The sequence below is a fragment of the Salvelinus namaycush genome, chromosome 4, assembly GCF_016432855.1.
Source record: "Salvelinus namaycush isolate Seneca chromosome 4, SaNama_1.0, whole genome shotgun sequence".
In the NCBI taxonomy this organism is placed as follows: domain Eukaryota; kingdom Metazoa; phylum Chordata; class Actinopteri; order Salmoniformes; family Salmonidae; genus Salvelinus; species Salvelinus namaycush.
Window position 1 is genome coordinate 72016504 of NC_052310.1, and position 11618 is coordinate 72028121.

The window sequence follows — 11618 nt, forward strand, 5'->3', positions numbered from 1 at the left end:
ATTACCACCCATACCACTACTATTTGGAATGATAAACAACAATAATAATAGTAATAACAATAACAGTAATAACAATAACAGTCATAATAAGTAAGTTACTGCTTACTATGCAGATGTTATTATTCAGTGTCCCTCAGGCTATGGCAGGCAAATACATATTTGGCTGCAAGAGGAGCCATTGCTCCTTCGCCCATGAGTATTTTTAGTTTTTCCTCTGGGTTTAATAAGTTAAAATTTGGAATAAATGTAGTCATTTCTGTGAATAATGAATCTCTTGGTGAGGAATATTTATCACAGTAAAGGAGAAAGTGCATCTCTGTTTCTACCTCCCATGTCGTGCAGTGACCACATACACTCTCCTCTTTGGGTAGCCATGTCTTTTTATGTCTGCCGGTTTCTATTGCCAATCGGTGGTCACTCAGCCTGTACTTGGTAAGGATCTGTCTCTGCTTCGTATCTCTGACAGAGTAGAGATATTCAGCCAATTCATATTCTCTGTTTAGGGTCAGATAGCAATTTAGTCGGCTTTGGGATTTTGTTTCATTTTTCCAATGTTGTATATATGAGTCCTTTGATTGGTTCATGATTTTGTTTATTGGAATTCTTTCTTTTGAAGCAGTGCTGGTGTCAGCTTGGTTGGTTAGGTCCAACACCAGCTGACTGAGAGGGCTCGTTTCTGGGCTCAGCTCTTGGGTTTGAAGTGCTTTAAATTGCAGACTCGAATTTGGACTTGAATTTAGATGTAGCCAAAATTTTAATGATCTTTTCTGTATTTTCATTATTACTGGAAAGCGGCCCAATTCTCTCTCTCTCTCTCTCTCTCTCTCTCTCTCTCTCTCTCTCTCTCTCTCTCTCTCTCTCTCTCTCTCTCTCTCTCTCTCTCTCTCTCTCTCTCTCTCTCTCTCTCTCTCTCTCTCTCTCTCTCTCTGTCTCTCTTTGATTATCTCTGTCTCTCCGTCTCTCTCTGACTCTCTGACTCTCTCTGTCTCTCTCTCTGTCTCTCCCTGTCTCTCCCTGCCTCTCTCTGTGACTCTCTGTGACTCTCTGTCTCTCTGACTCTCTATGTCTCTCTATGACTCTCTCTATCTCTCTCTCCATCTGACTCTCTTTGTCTCTCTCTGACTCTCTCTGCCTCTCTCTGTCTCTGTCTCTCTCTCTCTCTCTCTCTGTCTCTCTTTGATTCTCTCTGTCTCTCCGTCTCTCTCTGACTCTCTGACTCTCTATGTCTCTCTCAGTCTCTGTCTCTCTCTCTCTCTGGCTCTATTTGATTCTCTCTGTCTCTCCGTCTTTCTCTGACTCTCTGTCTCTCTGATTCTCTGTCTCTCTCTGACTCTCTCTGTCTCTCTCTCTGTCTCTCTCTCTGTCTCTCCCTGTCTCTCCTTGTCTCTCCCTGTCTCTCCTTGTCTCTCCCTGTCTCTCTCTGTCTCTCTCTGACTCTCTCTGACTCTCTGTCTCTCTCTGTCTCTCCACCATTACAACTGTTGTGTAAAATTGCCATATTCAATGGAGCCATTATCTTATGTCTGTGTCCCACTGTGTGTAATGCAAGAAACCGATCAGAGAAGGAAGAAGGAGATGCTTTAAAATAGACCATGGACAGACAGACACTTTGTTACAGACAGACACCCTGTTACAGAGTCTGTTACAGACAGACACTCTGTTACAGACAGACACTGTTACAGACAGACACTCTGTTACAGACAGGCACTGTTACAGACAGACACCCTGTTACAGAGTCTGTTACAGACAGCCACTCTGTTACAGACAGACACTATTACAGACAGACACCCTGTTACAGAGTCTGTTACAGACAGACACTCTGTTACAGACAGACACTGTTACAGACAGACACTCTGTTACAGACAGGCACTGTTACAGACAGACACCCTGTTACAGAGTCTGTTACAGACAGACACTGTTACAGACAGACACTGTTACAGACAGACACTGTTACAGACAGACACTGTTACAGACAGACACTCTGTTACAGACAGGCACTGTTACAGACAGACACCCTGTTACAGAGTCTGTTACAGACAGACACTGTTACAGACAGACACTGTTACAGACAGACACTGTTACAGACAGACACTGTTACAGACAGACACTCTGTTACTGACAGACACTGTTACAGACATCGACTGTGTTTCAGACATCGACTGTGTTTCAGACAGCAACTCTGTTTCAGACAGACACTGTTACAGACATCGACTCTGTTTCAGACAGCAACTCTGTTTCAGACATCGACTGTGTTTCAGACAGCGACTCTGTTTCAGACAGCGACTCTGTTTCAGACAGCAACTCTGTTTCAGACATCGACTGTGTTTCAGACAGCGACTCTGTTTCAGACAGCGACTCTGTTTCAGATAGGGACTCTGTTTCAGACAGCAACTCTGTTACAGACAGCAACTCTGTTGTGACAAAGCTCTTCTCTGTGAGGTTGTCTGTGTCATGCTGAGATAATACTTCCTGAAATCAAGGGAAATGACATACTGTACATATTACAGACTAAGACTAAAAGGGAACATAAAAGGGAACATTACAGAACACCGTAGTAGTTCATTAGATAATATAATGTCATGTGTTTGTGTATTTCATGCCTGCTTCCTTTATGGAGAGGGTGCTGTATTGTACAATAGGAAGGTCGATAGGAGAGTGATGGTGGAGAGGGTGCTGTATTGTACAATAGGAAGGAGAGTGATGGTGGAGAGGGTGCTGTATTGTACAATAGGAAGGAGAGTGATGGTGGAGAGGGTGCTGTATTGTACAATAGGAAGGTCGATAGGAGAGTGATGGTGGAGAGATATTCATGTGATTGTGCATTAGAGCAGACATTATTCCAGTCATATGTATTCACTGTACTCACCGTTGTAAGACAGGGATTTATATTTCAATCTTTTCAGTTTGAAAAAAATGAATGTGTTTTTGGATCTCGAATTGTTGATGAGCGGTTGAGTACCTTCAGAAAGTATTCACACCCCTTGACTTTTTCCACATGTTGTTATGTTACAGTCTGCGTGTATGGATTACATTTAGATTTTGTGTCCCTGGTTTAAACATAATGTCAAAGTGGAATCATGTTTTTCTTAGTATTCAACATCTTTGTTATGGCCAGCCTAAATAAGATCATTAGTGAAAATGTGTTTAACAAGTCACATAATAAGTTGCATGGACTCACTCTGTGTGCAATAATAGTGGTTAACATCATTTTTTTATGACAACCTCATCTCTGTATCCCACACATACAATCATCTATAAGGTCAATTAATCGAGCAGTGACTTTCTAACACAGATTCAACCACAAAGACCAGGGAGGTTTTCCAATGCCTAGCAAAGAAGGGCACCTATTGGTAGATAGGTAAAAAAGTTATAAACATAAATTGAATATCCCTTTAAGCATGGTGCAGTTATTAATTACACGTTGGATGGTGTATCAACACACCCAGTCACTACAAAGATACAGGTGTCTTTCCTAACTCAGTTACCAGAGAGGAAGGAAACCGCTCAGAGATTTCACCATGAGACCAATGGTTACTTTAAAACAGTTACAGAGTTGAATGGCTGTGATAGGAGAAACCTGAAGATGAATCAACAACGTTGTAGTTACTCCACAATACTAACCTAAATGACAGAGTGATAAGAAGGAAGCCTGTACAGAATACAAATAATGCAAAACATGCATCCTGCTTGCAATAAGGCACTAAAGTAAAACTGCAAAAACTTTGGCAAATAAATTAACTTTGTGTCCTGAATACAAAGTGTATGTTTGGGACAAATCCAATACAACACATTACTGAGTACCACTATCCATATTTTCAAGCATGGTGGTGGCTGCATCATGTTATGGGTATGCTTGTCATCTGCAAGGATTAGGGAGTTTTTTAGCATAACAATAAACTGAATTGAGCTTAGCACAGGCAAAATCTTAGCGGGTAACCTGGTTCAGTCTGCAATCCAACAGACACTGGGAGACAAATTCACCTTTCAGCAGGACAGTAACCTAAACACAAGGCCAAATATACACTGGAGTTGCTTACCAAGACGACATTGAATGTTCCTGAGTGGCCTAGTTACAGTTTTGACTTAAATCTATGGCAAGACTTGAAAATGGCTGTCTAGCAATGATCAACAACCAACTTGACAGAGCTTGAAGAATTAAAACAAATAATAATTTGCAAATATTGTACAATCCAGGTGTGCAAAGCTCTAAGAGACTTACACAGAAAGACTCAAATCTGTAATCGCTGCCAAAGATGATTCTAACATTTATTGACTCGGTGTCACGCCTGCTCCCGCTCTCCCTCTCTGGCGCTCGATGGCGCCAGGCTGCCCTTCGTTACGTACACCTGTCACCATCATTACACGCAGCAGCGCTCATTGGAGACTCCTTGATTTTGTATTTATTTTTGTATTTTATTTTTGTACCCCTTTTTCTCCCCAATTTCGTGGTGTCCAATTGGTAGTTACAGTCTTGTCTCATCGCTGCAACTCCTGTACGGACTCGGGAGAGGTGAAGGTCGAAAGCCGTGCATCCTCCAAAACACAACACAACCAAGCCGCACTCCTTCTTGACACAATGCTCACTTATCCCAGAAGCCAGTCGAACCAATGTGTCGGAGGAAACACCGTACACCTGGCGACCGTGTCAGCGTGCACTGCGCCCGGCCCGCCACAAGACTCCTTCCCTTTGTTGATTGCCCCGTCTATTTCTGTCTGTTCCTCTGTTGGTTCCCCGTGTCAGCATTGGTGTCGTTATTTTTCCCCTGTCCAGACGCTGTTACTGTTCTGTTTCATGTCCATTGTTCATTAAATGTTCTCCCTGTACCTGCTTCTTGTCTATCAGCGTCGCTCCTTACACTTGGGGATGTGAATTAATTTGATGAGCTTCGTCATTATGGGGTATTGTGTGTAGATGGGTGAGAAGAAAATATATGAATTCAGGCTGTAACACAACAAAATGTGGAATAAGTCAAGGGGTATGAATACTTTCTGAAGGCATGGTAACAACCCACACAGGCAAAAATTCATAACAATAAATGAGACATAAGGAAATGAATTTACAGAGAGTATAGTCATTCAAAAAGAATATGCTGACATTTGCAGGGTGCAATTTGAATTAGTCATAGCAACATCCCTCCAAAGTGTTCAGCTTGAGAGGATAACTATAGGGATTATGAATTAGAAGCACATCTTAATAGCAGCACTCATAGTGTAACATAAATGACAGTTAGTAGTTAGTGAGTTGTAAATCCCTGAGGTAGTGAGTAAGAGCAAAGTACTGAGTCAAAGGATACCTATAGCTGCACGTTTTTGTCTATGGTTTGAGAATGAGTACCTTTTTAGTTGTACTTTATGGTGCTGGGGATATATTTAATTTATCCTACCAAAGGAAATGCTCTCATTCAGATATTATCTCCAATATCTGATGTAATGTAGTGTAATATAGTGTAATATTCACTAAAAGCCTGCTCAGTAGTAGACCCCACTGCTGCCACCAGTGGGGCATGGGTTGTGTCCCAAATGGCATCCTACTCTCTATATAGTGCACTACTTTTTTAACCAGAGTACTATGGGTCCTGGTCTGAAGTAGTGTGCTGCATAGGGAATAGGGTGCCATTTGGAACACGGACCTAGGCTGGTGGTCTGTACTGGGGAGCCAGCTAATTGGCTAATAGGATATTCTGAAATATGCTTATGGTTTGATTGTGGCTCCCTGGTGTAAAATGTTATCATCGGTTCCTCAATTGTTGATTTTGTCCCTTTAGTAGCTCTTGTGGGATCTGTTGGTCCTGATGGTCTGGAGTTGAATGTGCAATTAATAGCAACAGTGGAATAATGGAATTATTTATTTCTTCCTTTCTTTCTTTCTCTCTATTTTTTCTTTCTGTGCAGATCGAACGCGTTATCTTCTGTGTCTTCCTGGAGGCGGACTACAGGATCTACAAGGAAAAAATCCTTCAAGTCTTCCAAGGTACGTCTGGTTCTGTTTCCAATATGCCTGCCATGGAATGTAGTGTCCCTGTCCTTCCTGAGTTTACCTGGGGCTATAAAGCAACATAACGTCTAACTTTAGTGTCATCAGATACTTTACAATGAGAGAAGGCCTTTGGATTAGTTGTGCAGTGTTTGTATTTGAGGGGCAACTCTAGAGAACAATCCTGTTGGACCAGCCAGCCAGCCAGTTCTCTGCTGAAAAGGGCATGTCTCTCTCAGGGAGTTCCAGGAAGCATCCACAACAAAGCAAAGCTGTCTCGCCGAGTCTCACAGAGACGATAGATAAACAAATGCACGTTATTTTCTGCCCCAAGTCTCTCCTACCACCCAACCCTCCACACACAAGAACACACACACCCCTCCGCTCCCATCTCTGAGCCCTGAAGCCAGGAACAACCAGTCACCATCTCTGATGGCTAGGGGACCATAGAGGATTAGAGCTAAAGGGCTATAGGGGTGTATGGGGGGCTGAAGGGTAGACAAGTCTGCTTCACCGTGCTAGCAATATCTCCCATGTGGCACCTATTCCCTCCCCATCTTGAAAATCCCAGGCTCTCCCATGTCTCTCTCTCTTGTTCAGAATCTCTCTCTGTGTCTCTGTTTGACTCTCTCTCACTCCATCTTCCCAACTCCTCGTCCCCTAGAAGGAATACAGAGTTTCAGGCCTTCATCTTCCTTCGACTCTCACATGGAGACTGTTTTGTTCCCCCCCACCCTTACCCTCCCTCTCTCTCCCTCTCTCTCCTTCCCAAATACTCCTGTCATCCACCTACTCTCTTCCTCCCTCCCTCGCTCTTTTCCTCCCTCTTCCCTCATGTTGCCTTTCTTCCTCCCTCTTTACTTTCCACCCTCCCTCCTTCTCTCCTCCCCTCCTCCCCTCTCCTTCTCTCCTTTTCTCCCTCCATCCCACTTCCCTCTTTTAACTCTTTGCTGGAAGATTACCTTCACCCTACAGTGTGTGTAATGATATTACCTGTCCCCGTGCACCGATGGAACGCCTTTTCATATTAATGTTGTGAGATGGATTTCTAGAGCTGTTGTTTCTGCCGTTATCACTCCCAAAGTGCCAGCAATAAGTACAATAAGTACATCTCCATCATCCAAATGCCATCAGGCAGGAAACCTTTCACCACCTTACTAGTGTACAGGAAAGCCTTGGGAAAGTTGTTCATTATTAGGGTTAGGGTTAAGGTTAGGGTTAAGGTTTGGGTTAGGGTTAAGGTTTGGGTTAGGGTTAAGGTTTGGGTTAGGGTTAGGGTTAAGGTTAGGGTTAAGGTTTGGGTTAGGGTTAGGGTTAAGGTTTGGGTTAAGGTTTGGGATAGGGTTAGGGTTGGGTTAAGGTTAGGGTTAAGGTTTGGGTTAGGGTTAAGGTTAGGGTTAAGGTGTGGGTTAAGGTTTGGGATAGGGTTAAGGTCAGGGTTAGGGTTAAGGTTTGGGTTAAGGTTTGGGATAGGGTTAAGGTTAGGGTTAAGGTTTGGGATAGGGTTAAGGTTTGGGATAGGGTTAAGGTTTGGGATAGGGTTAAGGTTAGGGTTAGGGTTAAGGTTAGGGTTAAGGTTTGGGATAGGGTTAAGGTTAGGGTTAGGGTTAAGGTTAGGGTTAAGATTAGGGTTAAGGTTTGGGATAGGGTTAGGGTTAAGGTTAGGGTTAAGGTTAGGGTTAAGGTTTGGGATAGGGTTAGGGTTAAGGTTTGGGATAGGGTTAAGGTTAGGGTTAGGGTTAAGGTTAGGGTTAAGATTAGGGTTAAGGTTTGGGATAGGGTTAGGGTTAAGGTTAGGGTTAGGGTTAGCGTTAGCGTTAGGGTTAGGGTTAAGGTTAAGGTTAAGGTTAGGGTTAAAACAAAAATACAAAACAGGTGCCTAGCACTGGGATTGAACTCACAATCTTCTGAATCATACTGTAGCTTGCTGTTCAAGCCCATCCTGTGATCCTCTACCCCATCCACAATGCCCATGCCTAGCTCATCGATCCTATTAAATCAGGGATAGGCAACTTTGATGAGGGTGGGGGACACCAAAAATCCCCCATCCCCCCATTTTGCCATGGGGTGTAGAGAACATGTTGCCGTTTTAAAGCTAGTTTGCTGCAATTCTACACATTTTGTCATGGGATGGAGAGAAATGTTTTCAGTTTGTAATATGATATCTGAGTGAGACTGACTAACAGAATCAATGGCCGCTAGACTAATTTACCAATCTAAAAAAAAATGCTGACATGGGCTAATTGAGAAACTATCATAACGATTGTTGATAAACAGCCACATTTTGAAATTACACCTTGTGTATTCTACTATTCCACCTAGCAACAGTAAGTTGAGTCACTGACTGAGTTCCAACATTTAAAAAAAACATGTATTATTTATTTTTTGGGGGAAATAGGCACTTGCGTTGCCCCTAGTGGAAATTAAGTCACACCATAATTTCACCATTTCAAGTAAGCCTAAATAGACAATAATCCATTCGAGTTTGGGCTGGGTTTTAGGTTTGGGTGAGGGAAAGGAGGAAAGAAAAGCCCTGCTATTGTTTTAATGTACAGGAAACCAGCAGAAGAGTTGTGAATACTAAGAGAAGATATCTAAGAGAAGATAACCAACTCCTCCTGAAACTACTGCTCATTGACATGCACAGACTTAAAAACTGATTGACCGACAACACTGTGCTATTGTACTATTGTAGCGCAGCAAAGCACACGGAAAGCTGTTATGTCTAGCTTGAGGTAATGGAAGATAACTCTTCCTGAAGCTACTTTTTATTGACGTGCAGTGACTTCTTAATGAGGTCTTGAGAGGTTCAAATAATGGAGAGAAATTCAATTGGAGACCTTTAGAGAAGGGCATGGCTGGAACAAGCAGAAGTGCCACACAGTGGTGTGCTTTCCCTCATCACACACACACACACACACACACACACACACACACACACACACACACACACACACACACACACACACACACACACACACACACACACACACACACACACACACACACACACACACACACACACACACACACACACACACACACACAGGAGCTTTCCCTCATCACACAGTCTGGGCTTTGATGTGACCTATGAGCTCACAGGTTAAGGGTTGCCTTTTAACTTCCTCCTGGGACACACCCCCTAAGTACCTTCCCCCCTCAAGCCCCTTCCCACTGTCTACCTCCCCCTCTGTCTGCTAAAGGCATCTGGTCTCTGACACCTGTTCAAAGCTTTCGCTGGATATCCAACACAGGAGAACCAAGAGTTGTCCCTTTCTTTAACCTACTGTAACTTAAAGAGAACCGAGAGCCCAGTCCTTTCCATTTTCACAACCTTGTTAAAGGTCCCGAAGAGTCAAAATCATGTTTTTCATGAAATTAGATGATATTTTTTATAAAACGAGATCAAATTAGGATTTTAATTCGGTTAAGTGAGCTACCTCTAGAACAGCTGGGGGTCCATGAGGAGAGAGTTGAGAACCACTGACTGAGTTAGTCAACCGTTCTCAATTGAGAAAAGGTCAAACATGAGTCTTTCACAAGACACTGTCCATGGTCATATGTAACATGTAATGACATAACACAACAGATCAGCTGGAATAACACTCTCACATGGCTACACAAAAACTAATTTTTCTAAATTGTTCAGCATTTCTATCTGAAAAAAACCCAGATTATGGCTGTTGTTTTAGTCAATCAAAAGGCTATTTTACATGAAAATCAGAATGACTGTTCGGGATCTATATCTTACCTTCAGATTTGTGAAGAGAATGGATCCTTTTATTCTGTCTGATCCATACAGTCCATATAGTCTCCCGGGTGGCGCAGTGGTCTAGGGCACTGCATCGCAGTGCTAGCTACGCCACCAGAGTCTCTGGGTTCGCGCCCAGGCTGGGCTGGGTTCGCGCCCAGGCTCTGTCGCAGCCGGCCGCAACCGGGAGGTCCGTGGGGCGACGCACAATTGGCATAGCGTCGTCTGGGTTAGGGAGGGTTTGGCCGGTAGGGATATCCTTGTCTCAGTATGTAAAATGTAGTAAAATGTATGCACTCTACTGTAAGTCGCTCTGGATAAGAGCGTCTGCTAAATGACTAAAATGTAAAAATGTACAGTGTATGTGGTGTCATGGTGGAGAAGAGGTTGAGGACTGTTGAGTCGGTGACAGTAATGTGAAGTGGACTCGTGATGATTTAGTGTGTTTCTTCCGTCCAGAGGGAGCAGGCAGTCCGGACCACACGACTAGGGACAGGCACTATGACTTACTTTGCTCTCCGGAGCAGGGCGGCGTTGAAAGGAGCGATAACAGGGGTGGCATTAAGTGTTGAGGAGGATCAGCTGAAATGGAAGATTCCTGGTGTCTGTGACGCCTGGCGTTTGGTACGACACAGACCCGGTGTCTGTCCTGCTGAGTTTTGATGCAGAGTCTTTGCCCAACAAGGTCAAGTTAGGATGTGTCAGTTATCTTGTGAGAGCTTTTGTTCTGCAAATACTACGGTGTTGCACCTGTGTGTAGGATGGAGATTCCTAGATGTGAGAAGTGTGCAGGAGGCCATGAAAGGAGGGAATGTGTAGTATTGGTGGAGAAAGTGTGGGGGTGCCCATGAGGCTGGAGATCGGAGGAGTCCAGTTAGGGGTTGCCAGGGTCAGAGTTGTACAGAAAGTGTTGTATGCTGAAGCAGTGAAGAGAGTGGTAGAGGAAGATGGGTACAGGGTGAGGGATCCTGAGAGGATTCTTGTGAGTATGCAGAGACCAATAGAGAGGGATATGAATAATATGTGCTTCAGTAAGGGATGTTTCTTAGCAATTAAAGCCATGGTTGTCAACTGTACTGCAGAAAATAGAGGTTGTTGTGGCAGCTGCAGAGAAGTACTTGGGATTGCGAGGTTTTACTGCAGAAGATTTGCAGGGGGTGTTGAGTGGTAATGTTCTGTCCTCCCAGACCGTTGGCCTGGAATAGAATTAGATGGGGTTCAATAGTGGAATGGGGTGGTGTTTTTAGTGAGGGCTAATAGTTGGCAGGGCAATTTTACTTTTACTTTTTCACAATTTTGTATTTACCGGAATTTAATGTAGGTAGGCCGTGACTGGCCTCACACTCCAGTACAGTAGGTGGCGGTGCATGCACCTACAAGTTTGATGCCAACCAAATCCCAAAGAAGAAGAAGATTAACTGTGTTTGGCCATTATATTTTTGCCATAACTTTCTGACTGAAGTAACTGCCATAACTTTCTGACTGAGAAACAAAGCTTAGTTGTCATGGTTATGACATATGCAATGGTTAATCTCACAGTGTGAAGAATACTTGTCTTTTGCTTGAGCAGAATCGGAGCGCGAATCTGAGAGAACCAGAATTAGCTCGGCAGGTGTCCTTGATAGTGCCTGGGAGTAGATGTGTCGAAATAACCAGAGAATCCTAGCTCAACTCAGACTGTGCTCAAACTCTGTTGTAACACCTCATCATCACGGTTGGAGATAGACAGGCAGAGTGTGTGTGTGTGTGTGTGTGTGTGTGTGTGTGTGTGTGTGTGTGTGTGTGTGTGTGTGTGTGTGTGTGTGTCAGTCAGGCAGTTGCGTGGATCAGCGGGAAGAGACAGAGGAACACAGACAGACTACATGACACGTTGTGACTAAATCACACGGTGCT

The 11618-nt window shown here is 43.7% G+C and overlaps 1 protein-coding gene across 1 annotated transcript in view; it reads left to right on the forward strand.

Annotated features, from left to right (window-relative positions):
• The window catches only part of macrod2 (mono-ADP ribosylhydrolase 2), a gene marked incomplete at its 3' end in the record, with an annotated part of 1144860 nt that overhangs the window by 1056507 nt on the left and 76735 nt on the right, over positions 1–11618 (forward strand). Inside the window, exon 9 of the mRNA XM_038990908.1 lies at positions 5893–5971. Coding sequence (XP_038846836.1) covers positions 5893–5971 — 79 coding nt within the window. The remainder of the gene's footprint in view (positions 1–5892; positions 5972–11618) is intronic.